This window comes from Giraffa tippelskirchi, chromosome 5, assembly GCF_054371585.1.
Source record: "Giraffa tippelskirchi isolate mGirTip1 chromosome 5, T2T-mGirTip1v1.2.pri, whole genome shotgun sequence".
NCBI classification, from domain to species: Eukaryota; Metazoa; Chordata; class Mammalia; order Artiodactyla; family Giraffidae; genus Giraffa; species Giraffa tippelskirchi.
This window is the reverse complement of record NC_137279.1, coordinates 50,432,451-50,451,561: the sequence shown is the minus strand read 5'-3', so window position 1 is coordinate 50,451,561 and position 19,111 is coordinate 50,432,451. Positions and strand designations below refer to the sequence as shown.

General features: G+C 37.1%; 1 protein-coding gene across 1 annotated transcript in view; it reads left to right on the top strand.

The window, feature by feature from the left end:
• The window catches only part of DNAH14 (dynein axonemal heavy chain 14), a 377,211-nt gene that overhangs the window by 278,740 nt on the left and 79,360 nt on the right, over positions 1–19,111 (top strand). The window contains exons 63-68 of the mRNA XM_081491559.1: positions 4,442–4,573; positions 4,895–4,990; positions 10,423–10,563; positions 14,261–14,476; positions 17,989–18,219; positions 18,461–18,582. Coding sequence (XP_081347685.1) covers positions 4,442–4,573; positions 4,895–4,990; positions 10,423–10,563; positions 14,261–14,476; positions 17,989–18,219; positions 18,461–18,582 — 938 coding nt within the window. The remainder of the gene's footprint in view (positions 1–4,441; positions 4,574–4,894; positions 4,991–10,422; positions 10,564–14,260; positions 14,477–17,988; positions 18,220–18,460; positions 18,583–19,111) is intronic.

The following is a 19,111-nucleotide window of genomic DNA, read 5'->3' as shown; positions in this document are numbered from 1 at the left end:
TAATACCATCTGGAGATAGTGACAGTTTTATATCTTCTTTTTCAATTTAGGTGCCTTTTTTGTGCCTCCTTGCTATGGCTAGAACTTCCAACACTGTGTTGAATAAAAGTGGCAAGAGTGAGCATCCTTATCTTGTTTCTTATCTTATGAAAACAAATTTTAGTTCTTCCTCATGGAGTAAGATGTTCGCTATGGCTTTGTCACATATGACCTTTATTCTGTTGAGCTATAGTCCCTCTAAAGCCAATTTGTTGAGCATCTTTCTCATAAATCAAAATTGAATTTGTCAAATGCTTCTTCTGCATCCATTGAGATGATCATATGATTTTTACCCTTCATTTTGTTAATATGGTGTACCACATTGGTTGATTTGTGGATGCTAAACCATCCTTGACTCCATCCCTGGAATAAACCCCACTTGGTTATGGTTTATGATCCTTTTAATATATTGTTGAATTCAATTTGCTTATATTTTTGTGGATTTTTGTGGATTTTTGTGTCTATGTACATCAGAGATAATTTTCTTTTCTTGTAGTATCCTGTCTGGTTTTAGTATCAGGGTATGCAGCCATGAAATTAAAAGATGCTTACTCCTTGGAAGGAAAGTCATGACCAACCTAGATAGCATATTAAAAAGCAGAGACATTACTTTGCCAACAAAGGTCCGTCTAGTCAAGGCTATGGTTTTTCCAGTAGTCATGTATGGATGGGAGAGTTGGACTGTGAAGAAAGCTGAGTGCCAAAGAATTGATGCTTTTGAACTGTGGTGTTGGAGAAGACTCTTGAGAGTCCCTTGGACTGCAAGGAGATCCAACCTGTCTATCTTAAAGGAGATCAGCCCTGAGTGTTCATTGGAAGGACTGATATTGAAGCTGAAACTCCAATACTTCAGGCACCTCATGTGAAGAGTTGACTCACTGGAAAAGACTCTGATGCTGGGAAGGATTGGGGGCAGGAGGAGAAGGGGACGATAGAAGATGAAGTGGCTGGATGGCATCACAGACTCGATGGACATGAGTTTGGATAAACTCCGGGAGTTGGTGATGGACAGGGAGGCCTGGCGTGCTGCGATTCATGGGGTCACAAAGAGTCAGACACAACTGAGCGACTGAACTGAACTGAACTGACTGAATGCTAGTCTGATTAAAAAAACAAAATTGAGTTTAGAAGTGTTCCCTCTTCTTCTATCTTTTGGAAGAATTTGAGAAGGATTGGTATCAGCTCCTCTTTATATGTTTGATAGAATTCACCAGTGAAGCCAACTGGTGCCGGACTTTTGCTTGTTAGGAGGTTTTTATTTACTGATGGTGGCTCAGACGGTAAAGAATCCACTTGCAATGTGGGAGACTTGGGTTCAGTGTCTGGGTTGGGAAGGTCCCCTGGAGGAGGGCATGGCAACCCACTCCGGTATTCTGACCTGGAGAATTCCATGGACAGAGTAGCCTGGCAGGCTACAGTCCATGGGGTCGCAAAGAGTCAGACATGACTGAGTGACTTTCACTTTCACTTCAATCTTTTTGCTAGTAACCAGTCTGTTCAGATTTCCTGATTCTTCATGATTCATCCTTGATAGGTTGAATATTTATAGGAATTTATCCATTTCTGTTAGGTTGTCCAGTTTGCTGGTATATGATTTTTCATAGTGGTCTGTTATGATTTTTTATATTTCTGTGGTATCAGTTGCAACATCTCAATTTTCATTTCTGATTTTACTGATTTAAGTGTTCTTTCTCCTTTTTCTTAGTGAGTCTAGCTACAGATTTTTCAAGCTTTTTTATCTTTAAAAAAAAAACAGCTCTTAAACCTATTGGGCTTTTTTCTATCGATTTTTTAGTAACCATTTATTTCTGCACTGATCTTTCCTTCCTTCTATCAACTTTGTGCTTCATTTGTTCTTCTTTTTGTCATTCCAAGAGGTGTGTTAAATTTAGAAGCCTAGCCCACAGACTGAAGTTTTGATACAAGCAAATAGCCTCTTTCACTGGAAACCTTGGCACTTTCAGTCAGTCCTCTGTGTTGGGTCCTGGGATGGGTGAGTCCCCATGGACCTTTTAAGGGATGTTCTCAGATTGCTATAACCTTTTGAGTCTCATGGACACAACCCTGTTGACTTTTAAAGCTATATGTATTGTGGAATTTTTTTCTCAGGTGCAGGTCCTGAAGTTGGGTCGTCAGGTGTGGGTTTCACACCCTTCAGTTCTCAGGGAGAAGCTTAGGGTTGTGAGTTCCTGCCAACTGTGAGACACCACACCATGGTGAGGTTGTGTCTCAGCCTCTCCTACCTGTTACAGCGTGGGGTTTTATCTCTTTCATCCAAGTATAGGAGTCACTCAGGTCGTTTTTGGCTTTCTTCCAGAGATTATTGCTCCCTACATGTAGGTGGCGCTAGTGGTAAAGAACCCACGTGCCAGTACAGGAGACATAAGAGACACAGGTTCGATCCCTGGATCAGGAAGATCTCCTGGAGGAGGGCATGGCAACCCACTCCAGTATTCTTGCCTAGAGAATTCCATGGACAGAGGAACCTGGCAGGCTACAGTCCATAGGGTCGCCCAGAGTCAGAAACAACTGAAATGACTGAAGCAACTTAGCATACATGCATGTGTAGCTGTAGATTCAGTGTGGCCATGAGAGGGAGGGAGTTCAGAATCCTCCTATGTCACTACCTTGAACCAGATCTCTGAGATTTTTTTTCATTCATGTAACAAATGTTCATATAACAACATGTACCAAACACTGTTCTGAGTACTTTACAAATCCTGATTCATGTGTGAGAAGATGAGGGTTAGATTAGAGCACAGAAAACAGAATTTTAATAAGGTAGTCTGGACACCTGGTAAAGGGTTTCACTGGAGTAGATTTAATTCTGAAGAATGTAGATTTACTGTAGGACTGCAAGAAGGATGAGAGAAGGACCTAAGTCCTGAGCAAGCAGTGGAGTTCAGGGCACCAGTAGAGTGGGAGGCCATGTAGAGCCCTTACCTGGAGAACTACTCGATCTACACCTTGATTTCAAATTTCCAGTCTCCAGAACCGTGAGAGAATAAATTGCTGTTGTTTTAAGTCACCCAGTTTGTGATAATTTGTTACAGTGGCCACAGGAAACTAATACAGATTTTGGTACCACTTGGTGATTGCTGCTGCAACAATATTACCTAAAAATATAGAAGTAGCTTTGGATGTGTAGATGCTGGAATATTATCTGAACAGGGACATTACATAGGAGCCGAGCTGAGAGCTAAGTTCAGGGACAAACTGAAAGATTTATATACGTATGAATGGCACTGTTACAGCTGAAGGGGTGAATACTCATTAATTAATTCAATAAATATTTGTGGATTATTTTCCATGTAAGAGACATTGTGAGACATTACAATAGTTTATAAGACCAACTTATTGATGTTATGAAGCTTACATTGTAACAGGGAAAACAGACATTAAATAGCTAACAACACAATTAGTTAGTTACGATAATAATCTGTGCTATTAGGAAGTATAGAGTAGTACCTGAAGAAGATGAATTTTTTAGCAGAATATAAGTGTTGCTACCCATACCACTCATAAATTAATGCAACAACTCTTCACTCTCTGAAGCATTCTTAACAAAAACGATTCCCTGGTAATGCTTAAATAGATCTTTCAACCTCAAAAAGTAATAGCTTATCTAAAGAAATGATTAAAAGCCTAACAGCATTTTAAATGATAGTAAGAACATAAATAATCATTGAGAATGGACCACATTCCATCTGAATTATTCAGCAAAATGGTCCTGTCCTTCCAGCAAGAAAGGAAATGCCTGGTTAGAAAGGATGGGAAAAGGAGTATCTGTCTGAGAAAGATTTCCTTCTGATTATTTCTCCCCAAAGTATAGGAGAAATACTATATAGCTAACTCTAAGCTAGGTTGTCCCATTTAGATGAGGTGGATCCATAGACATGTGACACAACTAAGCTGTAGAACAATGTCCTCAGTGAGCCCCAGCATGCGCCAGGCCATACCACCGTCATTGACCAGACAGACCTTTGTATAGGACTGTGCCCTGCTAACATGCTTCTTATGGAACAGAAATTGAGGGTGTTTTTCCAGGTGACCACACATAAGGTACACAAGAAGAAGACTTCAGACCTCCTTATACACCACATTCCACAAAACTAGAGAAAGGTAACTTGTTTTATTTTCATTTTAAAATGGACTTCTTTAAAAAACAAAAACAAAACTATAATATAGCTACTGTAACAATAACAGCAACAGTAGAGGCTTTTACCCTCTTCTTTAAAAAATTAGCGATACTAGAGCTAGTTTGTATCCAGGCATGTCTTAGATTCTACTTTTGAAGAATAGTTGAGTATTTTTATTGAAACAAAGTTTCTTTCTAGTGTAGATTGGGGAAAACTTCAGATCAATCATATTTCTCATGTAATACATGAACTGTTCTCTCTAGGCTTTCATAAAGCTGAAGAAGATTTTAGTCTTACCTGATTTCAACCCAAACAAGATTGCTCTAGTGTCTGTTGCTTGTTGCTCTATGTGCCAGTGGGTTATAGCTTTGAACAACTACCATGAAGCACAGAAGGTATGCTTTTTCCTCTTAAATACCTATAACAATTTGTAAGTGATACATCATTGTCCCAGAAAAGCATTTAATGCTCAAATGAACTTCTGTGCAAATAATGCTTAATGAAAAACACTTTAACAACCATATTATGTTAACTCTCAGACATCAAATTCTCCTGTCATGTTCTTTAATTTATGACAACTATGCTAGTTTTATTTGTTTTAATGTTTCTCCATATTAAACTAGTTATTTCCCTTTGTACACTAATTCTTAAAAAGTTTAAGAGTTGACATCTGTAAGTGTCTTTTAATCTTAAAATTTTGTGACATTCTGTTTAAGCTGGTGGGCCCTAAACAAATCCAAGTGGCTGAAGCTCAAAATGTCCTAAAAATTGCACAACAGAGGTTGGCCGAAAAACAAAGAGGTTTACAGCTGGTAAGAAATTTCTTTACTTGTTACACTCTCAAAGTCTTCATGAACTAGACAAAAACGTCAGGAAAGAGTCATTATCTCAATAGACTTAATCAGTTTAATATAAAATAAAGACAATAATACAGGTAGTGAAAAGGTTAATTGTGATTAATTAAATAATATAAATACTGTAGGGCTTCCCAGGTGTTCTTGTTGTTCAGTCACTAAGTTGTGTCTGATTCTTTGCTACCCCATGGACTGCAACATAGCAGCCTCCTCAGTCTTTCACTGTCTCCCAGAGTTTGCTCAAATTCATATCCATTGAGTTGTTGATGCTATCTAACCATCTCATTCTCTGCCACCTCCTTCTCCTTTTGCCTTCTATCTTCCCCAGAATCAGGGTCTTTTCCAATGAGTCAGCTCTTCGCATCAAGTAGGCAGAGTATTGGAGCTTCAGCTTCAGCATCAGTCCTTCCAATGAATATTCAAAAGGTTTATTTCCTTTAGGATTGACTGATTTGATCTCCCTGCAGTCCAAGGGACTCTCAAGAGTCTTCTCCAGCACCACAATTCCAAAGCATCAATTTTTTGGCACTCAGCCTTCTTTATGGTCCAACTATCACATCTATACATGACTACTAGAAAAACCATAGTATTGACTATACAGACCTTTGTCAGCAAAGTGGTATCTCTGCTTTTTAATAAGCTTTGTCAAATAAATTTTGTCATACTTACTTTCCAAGGAGCAAAGTGTCTTTTAATTTTATGGCTGCAGTCAATGTCCACAGTGATTTCGGAGCCCAAGAAAATAAAATCTGTCACTGTTTCCACTTTTTCCCCTTCTATTTGCCATGAAGTGATGGGACCGGTTGCATGATCTTAGTTTTTTGAATGTTGAGTTTTAAGCCTACTTTTTCACCTTCCTCTTTCATCCTCGTCAAGAATCTCTTTAGTTTCCCTTCACTTTCTTGCCATTAGAGTGTTATCATTAGCATATCTGAGGTTGCTGATATTTCTCCCAGCAATCTTAATTCCAGCTTGTGATTCGTGGAGCCCAGCATTTCACATTATGTGTTCTGAATATAAGTTAAATAAGCAGGGTGACAGTATACAGCCTTGTGGTACTCCTTTCCCAATTTTGAACCAGTCAGTTGTTCTTTGTCTGGTTCTAACTGTTGCTTCTTGGCCCACGTACAAGTTTCTCAGGAGACAGATAAGGTGGTCTGATACTCCCATCTCTTTAAGAATTTTCCACAGTTTGTTGTGATCCACACAGTCAAAGGCTTTAGAGTTGGCCATGAAGCAGAAGTATATGTTTTTCTGAAATTCCTTTGCTTTCTCCATGATCCAGTGGATGTTGGCAATTTGATCTCTTGTTCCTCTGCCTTTTCTAGACCCAGCTTATATATCTGAAAGTTCTTGATTCATGCACTGTTGAATCCTAGCTTAAAGGATTTTGAGCATAACCTTTTTAGCATGTGAAATGAGCACAGTTGTACGGTAGTTGGAACATTCCTTGGCATTGCCCTTCTTTGGGATTGGAATGAAAACTGACCTTTTCCAGTCCTGTGGCCACTTCTGAGTTTTCCAAATTTGCTGGCACATTGAGTGAAGTGCTGTAACAGCATCATCTGTTAGGATTTGAAATAGCTCAGCTGGAATTCTATCACCTCCACTAGCTTTGTTTGTAGTAATGCTTCCTAAAGCCCATTTGACCTCACACTCCAGGATGTCCAACTCTAGGTGAGTGACCACACCATCATGGTTATCTGGATCATTAAGATCTTTGTTGTATAGTTCTATGTATTTTGGCACCTCTTCTTAATCTCTTCTGCTTCTGTTAGGTTCTTATCATTTCTGTCCTTTATCTTGCTCATCTGTGAATAAAATATTCTCTTGATAGTTCTGATTTTTTTGATGAGATCTCTAGTCTTTCCCATTCTATTGTTTTCCTCTGTTTGTTTTCATTGTTCATTTAAGAAGGCCTTCTTATCTCTCCTTGTTTCCCCAGTAGTACAGTAGTACTGGTACAGTAGTAAAGAATCCACTTGCCAATGCAAGAACGCTGGCTGGACCTCTGAGTTAAGATGATCCCCTGGAGTAGGAAATGGCAACCCACTCCAGCATTCTTGCCTGGAAAAATCCCATGGACAGCAGAGCCTGGTTGGCTACAGTCCATGGCATCACATAGACTTGGACACGACTGAACAACTGAGCACACACACACATAAATACTAATGTACAGGTCTTAGTGCCTGACACATAATAAGACACTCAGTAATGTTAACTAATGTTATATCACTAATATATTAATTTATCATTTATCCAAGGACATCTTTATAACTTCAGTTAACTGAAGACTTAATATCAAACTATGTTTTTAAAAAAACTGTTTAGCCTATTTCTACTAATTACTTTGTTGCTGTGTAAAATCATGGTTATTACTTTAATGGGCTTCCCAGGTGGCTCAGTGGTAAAGAATCTGCCCACCAGTGCAGGAGACTTAAGAGACATGGGTTTGATCCCTGAGTGGGGAAGATCCCCTGGAGAAGGAAATAACAACACACTTCAGTATTCTTCTTGCCTGAAAAATCCCATGGACAGAAGAGACTGGCGGGCTACAGTCCATGGGGTTGCAAAGAAGTCAGACACGACTTAACGACTAAGCACAAGCACATTCCTTTGATGTCTCAATTTTGAATTAAATGAGAGTATCATAATGAAAACTAAAACTAGAATTGAGATCATTAATCACTCTCCCCTACATAGCTCACATACCTTTTGAGAATGGGTAAGGCAATATACTTCAGAGACGGCAATCTAACAGGCACATTCCGCCCACCAACATCCTTATTTGAAATATGTAAGTCTTTCCCTACATTTTGATGTAGTTACCAACATTTTAAAATCTGGAAATTTCATTTAAAATCTACATTCTCTTGAAAATTAAGGAAATCTGACAGCCTGAGCTAGCATTCTCACATGGCTATCATAAACTCCTCAATTCACATCAAGTATTACCTACCTGGTCCCATAGATATTTCTTGCAAGCTTAAGAGATATAAAAAGTATTGGACATTTTTTAAGGAAGTTGGCAACAAATTTGAACTGAATTTATTTTATGTTGATATGTAGTTTTATTGTACTTATTTTTGATGCTTGGTATTTTCAATTTTGATATTTACTCAATTTTCCTGATGTCCATGATTTTATGTGTGTGTCTTAGTATTTTCACTCATCTAGCCAACCTATGTTTGTTTACAGTATTGCTCATTTGTTGTTATTATTATTGCATGGTATAAGACAGAAAGATAAACTGCGAATTCTTATCAGAATTTTATTCACTAATATTCCACATTCCCTTCCAGGTCTACAGGCTTCATGAGAAGTTTCTAATATTTTAACTCTTTGAATGCACACAAGTATATTTAAAATGTATATTTTTACATTTGTGTGCTCAGTTGCTCAGTCATGTCTGACTCTTTGTGGCCCTTTGGACTGTACACCACCAGGCTCCTCTGTCCATGGGATTCTCCAGGCAAGAACCCTGGAGTGGTTGCCACTTCCTACTCCAGAGGATCTTCCCAACCCAGGGATTGAACCTGAGTCTCCCGTCTCCTGCATTGGCAGGTGGATTCTTTACCACTAGTACCACCTGGGAAGCCCCATTTTTACACTTAATATTTTAAAATTGAGTGTAATAGTTAACTCCATTGGTTTTAAACTCTTGTTGAGATTTTCTGCTTAGTCAACCATGCACTGTCTCCCATTTTATAAACAGGTTTTTATTCACCTGGGTCCTAGTATTAATAAAAAATTCTGAAAAATCTCTGAAACTTTGGAAAAAAGAAATAATACCAGAACCTATTATCTTGCACTAAATGTGTTACCTTGGGGGCGCACAGTGACTGTCTGTCATATAATAGAAATTTCATGTGTTTACTTGAATTGATAAGCTCTATACTTTAATATTTAAATAACTCACTAGATCATAAGTAACAAAGGAAGAGTTTTCTGAGTAATTTAAACAGAAAGTATAAGCAAGAAAACAAAACAACATAATATATGAAAGAGCAAACAACTCAATAATTATTATGGGTGTAACAGGACTAAATAATAAATCATTAGAATAAGCATGCCAAAAGTCAGTAATGTGTATATTTTTGCAAAAATTAGGTATTTTCACCAGGATAACATCTTAGAAATCAGAGGAGAAATTACAGATCACCAACTGTATTCAGTAGGCACAATTTTGTGTATACAATTACACGTACATATCATATTCAAGTCTTCACGCTAAACCCTGTCTTCAGAGATTTTGAGGACATGAAAAAAGAATAATAAGACTATAAGACCGTAGCCTAAGAGATAATATCTGGCAATGTATAATTCCTTCAAAAAATGACTTTTGTAACCAGTATAGATCCGTGTGGATTTCTCAAGCTAAGACTTTATGACAGCTAGAAGTTGATAAGAATTTTAAAGAATGCCTAGGATTTACATCTGTTTAAGGGAGAGTCTAGGCATAATGGAAAAATATGAGACAAATCCCAGAGGCAAGAGAATTTAAGAAATGTTTAGAAAATATGGAATAAGCCAATCTGGTTGTACTGTAATATTGAAAAGGAGATGAAATTAGGAAGGAAGACTGGGATTAGGTTGTAGGTGTTTTTGTTGGCAGGGTCAAAACACTGGACTCTCTCCTTAGGCAATCTTTTGTATAAGAATTCAGGAAATGTTTTTGAGCAAGGATTATCAAGATAAATGGTAATTTAAGAAAACAGTTTCATCAACTAATTATGAAAATATGTTTTCTACTTAACAGCCTGTGCTTAGTCTCTCAGTTGTGTCTAGCTCTTTGCAACCCCATGGACTGTAGCCCTCTAGGCTCCTCTGTCCGTGGGATTCTCCAGGCAAGAATACTGGAGTGGGTTGCCATGCCCTCCTCCAGGGGATCTTCTCAATCCAGGGATCGTCTCCTGCATTGCACGCGGATTCTTTACCATCTGAGCTATCAAGGAAGCCCCTACTTACAGCCTAGGGATAATTTAATAGTTGCTTCATCCCACCAGCCTAACTTCAAAAACTTATTAGCTGCTAGTGATCAGAGTATATGGGATGAAAAATGTTCAATTGGTTCCTTAAAAGAAGGAAACTAGATATGATACAAAATTTTCTGTGTGAAAAATAAATCAGAAATGAATCTTCAGATACCAAGATTGTAAGAAAGCTTATCAGGGAAGATGGCAGTTTTTTTAAAAAGTTCAATATCAAGTAATCATTCATTTAATTACCACAATGTACATTTTCATTGATAATATATCTATCTTTCCAGGAAGATTTTCCGGGATGTGAAATGAAATGGTTACACACCATATTTACATAAATGACAGATAAACTCTTAAGGCAAAATGAGAGTAAGAATTTGTCTCAATACTGAATTAATTGTCTTTCAGGTTGAAGAACATCTTAAGTTTTTGCAAGAAGCCTACAAGGAGATTGTTGCTGAAAAAGAACTATTAGCACATCGAAGAAAACTGGCCACCAAGCGCTTACAGTGTGCATCTATCTTACTAACTGCCTTGGAAGATGAGAAGGCAGGACTTTCTTTGGTTTTATATCTCCTTCATTAATTTCTACTAGGCTTGACAAACCCAAAATACTGCTTTCACTGAAGGCTATATCATACTGCTTAAAACTATTTTACTATCAGTTTCCCCTTTAAGATCAGTAGACAATTCTATAATGGCAGGTAGCACAGGAGTAAAGGACACCAGGTGGCTCAGGAGTAAAGAATTCACCTGCAAACGCAGGGGACACAAGAGACCCAGGTCCAGTCCCTGGGTTGGGAAGATCCCCTGGAGGAGGAAATGGCAACACACTCCAGTATTCTTGCCTGAAAAAATCCCATTGACAGAGGAACCTGGCAGGCTACAGTCTGTGGGATCACAAAGAGTCGGACACGACTGAGCACACACACAGGCAATTCTATTGAGATAAAGATAAAAGAATCTTGATTAAATAGTCTTAAAACAGCGGTAACAGAGTAAAATGATCAAAAGGTTGTGCCTAAAACATCAGCACGCTTTTGTCTGATGAGGCTCAAAATAATAAATCTGCCTATGAGTATGGCATGAGTTTTCCTTTTCTAGCAGAGAAACAATCCAGGCTGAATGTAGAAACATGGGTGGGGCTGAAATGAAGGGTATGTCTTTAGACAGGAAAAAGACAATTTTATTTTGTTTTGTCAATCTTCTGACCTCTTTTATCTCATCTTTTTATTTCTCTTCTAATTCATCTGCTTTCTCTATACTTGAACCCTTACTCAGCTGACTAGAGTCTTGGTTTAAGTCATTACTCAGCTGTCTGAAAGAATCTTACAAAATTCTCAAGATAATTTTAATTTAGTTTAATTGTTTAGATAAATATATATCGCACAAGACTCCTACAGGGCAGAGAGAAAGAGGTTATGAAATGAGACCAACCAGAGGGGGATCACACAGGAACATTGCTGATATCCTTGTGAATCAAGAATATGTTGAGAGGAAGTAGAACAGCTTATCTCAGATCTTAAGCTTCCAGATGATGTGGTTCTTGCTCAACATGCTTTATTTCTTTATCAGTCAAGCGCATACACAGTTGGAGAAGGAGGGTATATAGCCGAAGAATATGAGTGCAGATCCTAGCTGCATTCTTCAGAAGCTTTGTGAACTTGCTTAACTTTTCTCAGCTTTAATGTCTTGATCTTAAAAAAGTCAATGGGCTTCTACTTAACAGGATATTGAAAGCATCTCATGAGATTTAAAAAAAAAATGTCAGTCAGATAAGTAAGGATTCAAAAGTGCTGGTCATTATTACCATCATTGAACATTATTAATAATACATTATCAGTTCAGTTCAGTTCAGTTGCTCAGTCGTGTCCAACTCTTTGCGACCCCATGGACTGCAGCACACCAGGCCTCCCTGTCCATCACCAACTCCTGGAGTTTACCCAAATTCATGTTCATTGAGTTGGTCATGACATCCAACCATCTCATCCTCTGTCGTCCCCTTCTCCTCCTGCCCTCAATCTTTCCCAGCATCAGGGTCTTTTCAAATGAGTCAGCTCTTTACATCAGGTGGCCAAAGTATTGGAGTTTCAGCTTCAACATCTATCCTTCCAATGAATATTCTGGACTGATTTCCTTTAGGATGGACTGGTTGGATCTCCTTGCAGTCCAAGGGACCCAAGAGTCTTTTCCAGCACCACAGTTCAAAAGCATCAATTCTTCAGCATTCAGCTTTCTTTATAGGCCAACTCTCACATCCATGCATGACTGACTACTGGCAAAACCATAGCCTTGACTAGATGGACCTTTGTTGGCACAGTAACATCTCTGCTTTTTAATGTGCTGTCTAGGTTGGTCATAACTTTCCTGCCAAAAAGTAAGCATCTTTTAATTTCATTGCGGCAATCACCATCTGCAGTGATTTTGGAGCCCCAAAAAATAAAGTCTGCCACTGTTTCCACTGTTTCTCCATCTATTTGCCATGAAGTGATGGGACCGGATGCCGCGATCTTTGTTTTCTGAATGTTGAGCTTTAAGCCAACTTTTTCACTCTCCTCTTTCAAGAGGCTCTTTAGTTCTTCTTCACTTTCTGTCATAAGGGTGGTGTCCTCTGCATATCTGAAATTATTGATATTTTTCCCAGCAATGTTTTTTCCAGCTTGTGCTTCATCCAGCCCAGCGTTTCTCCTGATGCATATAAGTTAAATAAGCAGGGTGGCAATATGTACTTGATGTACTCCTTTGCCTATTTGGAACCAGTCTGTTGTTCCATGTCCAGTTCTAACTGTTGCTTCCTAACCTGCATACAGATTTCTCAAGAGGCAGGTCAGGTGGTCTGGTATTCCCATCTCTTTAAGAATTTTCCAGTTTATTGTGATCCACACAGTCAAAGGCTTTGGTATAGTCAATAAAGCAGAAGTAGATGTTTTTCTGAACTCCCTTGCTTTTTCGATGATCCAGCAGATGTTGGCAATTTGATCTCTGGCTCCTCTGCCTTTTCTAAATCCAGCTTGAACATCTGGAAGTTCTCGGTTCACATACTGTTGAAGCGTCACTTGGAGAAATTTGAGCATTACGGGTAGTAGTCATGTATGGATGTGAGCGTTTGAGATGAGTGCAATTGTGTAGTAGTTTGAACATTCTTTGGAATTGTCACTCTTTGGGATTGGAATGAAAACTGACCTTTTCCAGTCCTGTGGCCACTGCCAAGTTTTCCAAATTTGCTGGCATACTGAGTGCACCACTTTCACAGCATCATCTTTTAGGATTTGAAATAGCTCAACTGGAATTCAAAAATCACCTCCACTAGCTTTGTTTGTAGCGAAGCTTCCTAAGGCCCACTTGAGTTCACATTCCAGGATGTCTGGCTCTAGGTGAATGATCACACCATCATCATTATCTGGGTCATAAAGATCTTTTTTGTACAGTCCTTCTGTGTATTCTTGCCACCTCTTCTTAATATCTTCTGCTTCTGTTAGGTCCATACCATTTCTGTCCTTTATTGAGCCCATCTTTGCATGAAATGTTCCCTTGGTATCTCTAATTTTCTTGAATTGATGTCTAGTCTTTCCCATTCTATTGTTTTCCTCTATTTCTTCACACTGATCACTGAGGAAAGCTTTCTTATCTGTCCTTGCTATTCTTTGGAACTCTGCATTCAAATGGGTATATCATTCCTTGTCTCCTTTGCTTTTTGCTCCTCTTCTTTTCACAGCTCTTTGTAAGGCCTCCTCAGACAGCCATTTTGCTTTTTTACATTTCTTTTCCTTGGGGATGGTCTTGCTCCCTGTCTCCTGTACAATGTTCCAAATAATACATTATAATGAATCATTATTTTTAAAATTATCCTACTTTATTACACAAAGGATTTGAAATGGCTATCAATCTTAGCAAATATGAGAGGCACAAATCCAAGAATAGGACTCATGTTCTCCTCAAAAAGCCGATTGTTTTTTCATATGATGCATTATTAATTTTTGGAGAAGAAAATGGTAATCCACTCCAGTATTCTTGCCTGGAAAATCCTATGGACAGAGGAGCCTGGTGAGCTATGGGGTCTCAAAGAGTCAGATACAGCTTAGTTGGCTGGACAACAACAACAAATTATTAATTTTAATGCAACTATGGCATAAGAATAGATGGTAACAGCAACAATAGATCCAACCTGGAGACTATTACTATCTAAAATGTCTTACAATAGAATATTTTATATTAAATATCAATAACTTTTTACTTGAACTTTTAGACTCGATGGCAAGAAACAATTGATCAAATAGACAACAAGTTGGAAGGAATTTTGGGTGACATACTTATTTCAGCAGCATGCATTGTCTACAGTGGAGTGTTAACAGCAGAATTTCGCCAATTGATTGTGGAAAAGTGGCAGAATCTTTGTACTGAAAACAACATTTCTTTCTCTTCTAACTTTTCTTTAATTGAAGTCATGGCACAAAAACATGAGGTAGTAACATATTTCTGTTATCCAGTTAAGTGATTGTTGTTGGTTTGGATTGTGTGTGTGTGTGTGTGTGTGTGTGTGTGCATGTTCACACGTACCTTGGGGCTTGAATCCATTCCCCAAATCATTTTATAAGTAAAAATAAAGAAATTTGCTTTGTATTTTTTAAAATTATACTTCATATAGCTCAATTAAGTCACCTTAAGTTTCTTATCTTCTGGGAAAAAGTCAAAAATATCCCTTTTCCACTGTAATTGTACTATCTTATAAATACAGCCATTTCCTCTCCCAGAAACCCATCTAATTAATAAAATTCATGTTCCTGTCAAACCATAGTTAGTAGTCTCAAAAATATCCAAAATTATAGACCTTACATTTATCAATTTATCAATAAGTATTTATTGTCTTTTCTGTGTAAGTCCTGTGCTGATGTTGCAAAGGCAAAAAAGAAAACACCTATTTTTTCATTTATAGAGAATAATTTTGGATTGGTTCTCCCGCTACTAACTTAAACTGACCATCAAAAATACAAACTCTCAGAAGCGAATACTGGCTTTTCATTTTCACAATGCTAATAATGAATTCAAATATATCAGTAATTGGGACTTCCCAGGTGGCGCTAGTGGTAAAGAATCCACGTGACAATACAGGAGACACAAGAGATGCAAGTTCGATCCCTGGGTTGAAAGATCCCCTGAAGTAGAAAGCGGCAACCCACTCCAGTATTCTTGCCTAGAAAATTCCATGGACAGAAAAGCCTTGTGGGCTACAGTCCATGGGGTCACAAAGGGTTGGACACAACTGAGCAACTGAACACACATATCACATATCAGTGATTACAGTATGTGTAAATGGACTAAATGGTACAGTTAAAAGTCTAAGATTGTAAAACTACATAAAAGTATAGACCAAAGCACAAACAGAAGCTATATGTTTTTTAGAAAAGACACAATTAAAACATAAAGAAGATTGGCAATAAAAAAGTAGGAAGAAATTTGCCATTTATTACCAAAAATAAGACAATAGACTTTAAGGCAAAAAAATGATTGCTGGAATTAAATAAGCTTATGTTAAAATTAGAATTGGTTTAATTCTTCAAGATTATGTTAACAATTCTAAATCTGTATCTAATAACATGACCTCAAAAAATATAAAGCAAACATTAAAAGAACTATAGATAAAGATGGACAAATCTACAATCATAGTGAAAATTTAACACATTTCTCTCTATAATGCACAGAAAAAGAACACACAAACCAGTGAGAATAGAAAAGATTTGAACAATGTAATCAACAAATGGATTTATTAATAGGTTAATAAGACACTGCAGCCTACACCTACAGCGTTCACATTCAATGCCAATATAGAACATTACCAAAACTGACCATGTAATGGACTGTAAACAAACTTTCAACAAATATCAAAGGAATTGAATCATATAGACTATGTTATCTGACAAAAAAGCAATTGAGCTAGAAGTATATAATTAAAAGCTTCTCTTAAAATCCTCATATTTCTGGAAGTTAGGAAATGTATTCCCAAACTAACCACCTAGTTCTTTATCAACATTGTGTTGGACTTTTTGGCTTTATTTATCCTTGTGTGTAACAATGTAAGGATAAATAGCTATACCAATGAAGTCAAAGAAGAAATCAGAATTGAATAAATGAATCATTCGCAAAAGATTTTCTTTTGAGATTGGGAACATAACAAAAGTATATCTACTATTTCTGCTTGTATTTACTACAGTACTGGAGATTCTAAACAGTGCAGCAAGAAAAAAATTAAAAAATATTAGAATGGGAAAAGAAGAGAGACAAAAAAATATATAATGTTGCAGATGATATGTATCTAAAAAATCCAAGATAATATGTAGATATATCATGAGCATTGATAAACATTTAGCAAACTTTCTGGAATTAAAGTCAATATACAATAAAACCAATTATATTTCTGTATATCAGCAACAAACAAGGTGCACAGTGTTTTTAGATACAATTATCACAGCATCATACTGAATCTATCAAAAAGTTTTGTTAAATTATAGAAATGAAACTATAAAATACTATTGACATGAATTTTAGGAAAGCTATATAAATTAAGAGTTATACCATGTTCATGAATTGGAAGACTCAATATTCTGAAATTGCCAGTTCTTTCCAAATTGATCTAAACATCTAGTGTAATTCCAGTCAGCTTTCCAACAGGAAGGGATGTGTATTTGCGTATGTGTGTGTGTGTGTGTGTGTGAGATGACAAGCTGATTCTAAAAGTTATGAGAGAGTAAGAAAGAAAAAAAAATAATAAATAAAAGTTATGAGAAAAGGCAAAGAGCCAAAAAGTCCAACACAATGTTGATAAAGAACTAGGTGGGAGAACTTGCAATATCAAGATTTACTTTAAAGCTACAGTAATTAGGACAGTGGTATTATTTATCCTTGTGTGTAACAATGTAAGGATAAATAGCTATACCAATGAAGTAAAACTGAGAGCCCAGAAACAGATCCCTAAATAGGTAGAACTTTGATTTATTTCAAAGGTGATACTGTAGTGCAATGAGGAATGGGTAGGCTTTTCAGTAAATGGTGGATAATTGAATATTCATTTTAAAAATTGACATTATTTTACACTACACACAAAAATTTCATTTAAGTTAAATTGTAGACCTAAATGTGAAAGGCAAATTAATAAGGTGTAATTTAGGAGAATGTATTCATGACCCTAGGTAAAGAAAAGATATCCTGAGCAGAACTAAACACAGAAAAAAAAGTTGACCAATTGAATTCCATTAAAATATAGACCTTCTATTCATCAAAAGACACAACTGAGAACATATAAAGGAAAGTCAAAGAACAGAAAAAGGTATTTGTAATACATATGTTCAACAAAGAGCCCTATTCAGAGTAGAAAAGAGAGCCACTATAAATCACTAAGCAAAAGATACACAACCCAGTAAATAAATAGGCAAGAGTCTTGAATAGGCAGCTCACAAAACAGACTATCCAAATAACCAAAAACATAGGAGAGGTTCTTAACCTCATTATTAATTAGGGACTGAAGATTAAATCTAAAATGAGATATCTGTTGTAATGAGCATTCATCCCTACTGATAAACAAAGGAATGTAATGTCCTGAGTAATTACTCACCTTACCAAAAATTTCACATCCCAGTTGTCTTAAATTGTTCATTTCTTTAGTCCATTTAAGGGCTTCCCTCATGGCTCAGCTGGTAAAGAATCTGCCCGTGATGCAGGAGACCTGGATTCAATCCCTGGGTTGGGAAGATCCCCTGGAGAAGAGAAAGGCTACCCATTCCAGTATTCTAGCCTGGAGAATTCCATGGACTGTATAGCCCATGGGGTTGCAAAGAGTCGGGCACGATGAAAGACTTTCAAAGATTATTTGTCCTTTTAAAGATTATTTGATAATCTGTAGGATTCTTTAGTATCCTTTACGATATTAAAAGATGTGAAGAAGTTTATGAAACAACAGAAACTCATATGATTTCTTTCCAGATCAGCCAATGGCATCATCAGGGACTTCCTCTTGGTCAGTATTCAGTAGAGAATGCCATCTTGATCAAGAACGGCCTGCAGTGGCCACTGCTGATTGACCCACATAAGCAGGCACACAGTTGGATCCGTCAGATGGAAGGATCTAGGCTGCAGGAGCTCTCCACTGAGGATAGCAATTACATCCAAAAAATTGAGAATGCTATGAAAACAGGAGGGAGTGTCCTCTTGCAGGTATTTAGACAAAATGACTTAATTCCAGATAGCTGACACACAGATTGTAAGTGATAGGTAACTTTGTCAAAGGAAAAAAATGATAAATAAGTGCATAAATAAATGCAGTATATTTTCAATGTTTAATTCTCTCACATCTTTCACTGGCATATAGACATTAAAGATTTACATGTTTTAAATGCTGTGCCTCTTCAGCTGATTTATTTGTTGTAAAATGAATTTTTTCTTTATTTATTTTCAGAATCTTCCTGAAAGATTAGCTCCAAGTTTAAAGGAAATTTTGAAGAAGGATATCTACCAAAGAAGAGGACAATACTTCATAAAGATTAATGATTCTGAGATTGAATACAATTCCAAATTTAGGTAATGTCTTTCATAGCTGAATTGGGTCAAATATTTATACTTTTAAAGATGGATAATATTGAAGGTCCCATATTTCAGCCCTGATAAGGTTCTCCTGGTGGAAAAAGTCAGATTGCATTTTGAACATTCTTTTTGTTTTTGTGTTGCCAGTAGTACATAATAGTAAACAGAACGGAGAATAGATTTTTATGTATAAAGTCATTCCAAACCAATATTTTCAAACTATACCTGATGGAAGCTATGGGTTCTGTGAAGAGTCTTCAGAAGCAGTGCAAGAAGGGCAGCAATCAGGAAGCCCAGCCCCACCTGAACCCATGGACCTCAATTTGATCTGTTTGCACAATATTTTATTTTGGCAGGAAAAGCTTCTGCTTCTTTAAAAAACAAAATACACATCTGCTACCTAGAGCAAAAAGATATTTTGCCTAGACAGGTAAAAACATTGTGGCCATGTTCCGAGCAGTTATGGGCCTCCAGGAGACTAATTCATCAACCAATTTCACAAAGCACTATTATACAGCCAAATTTA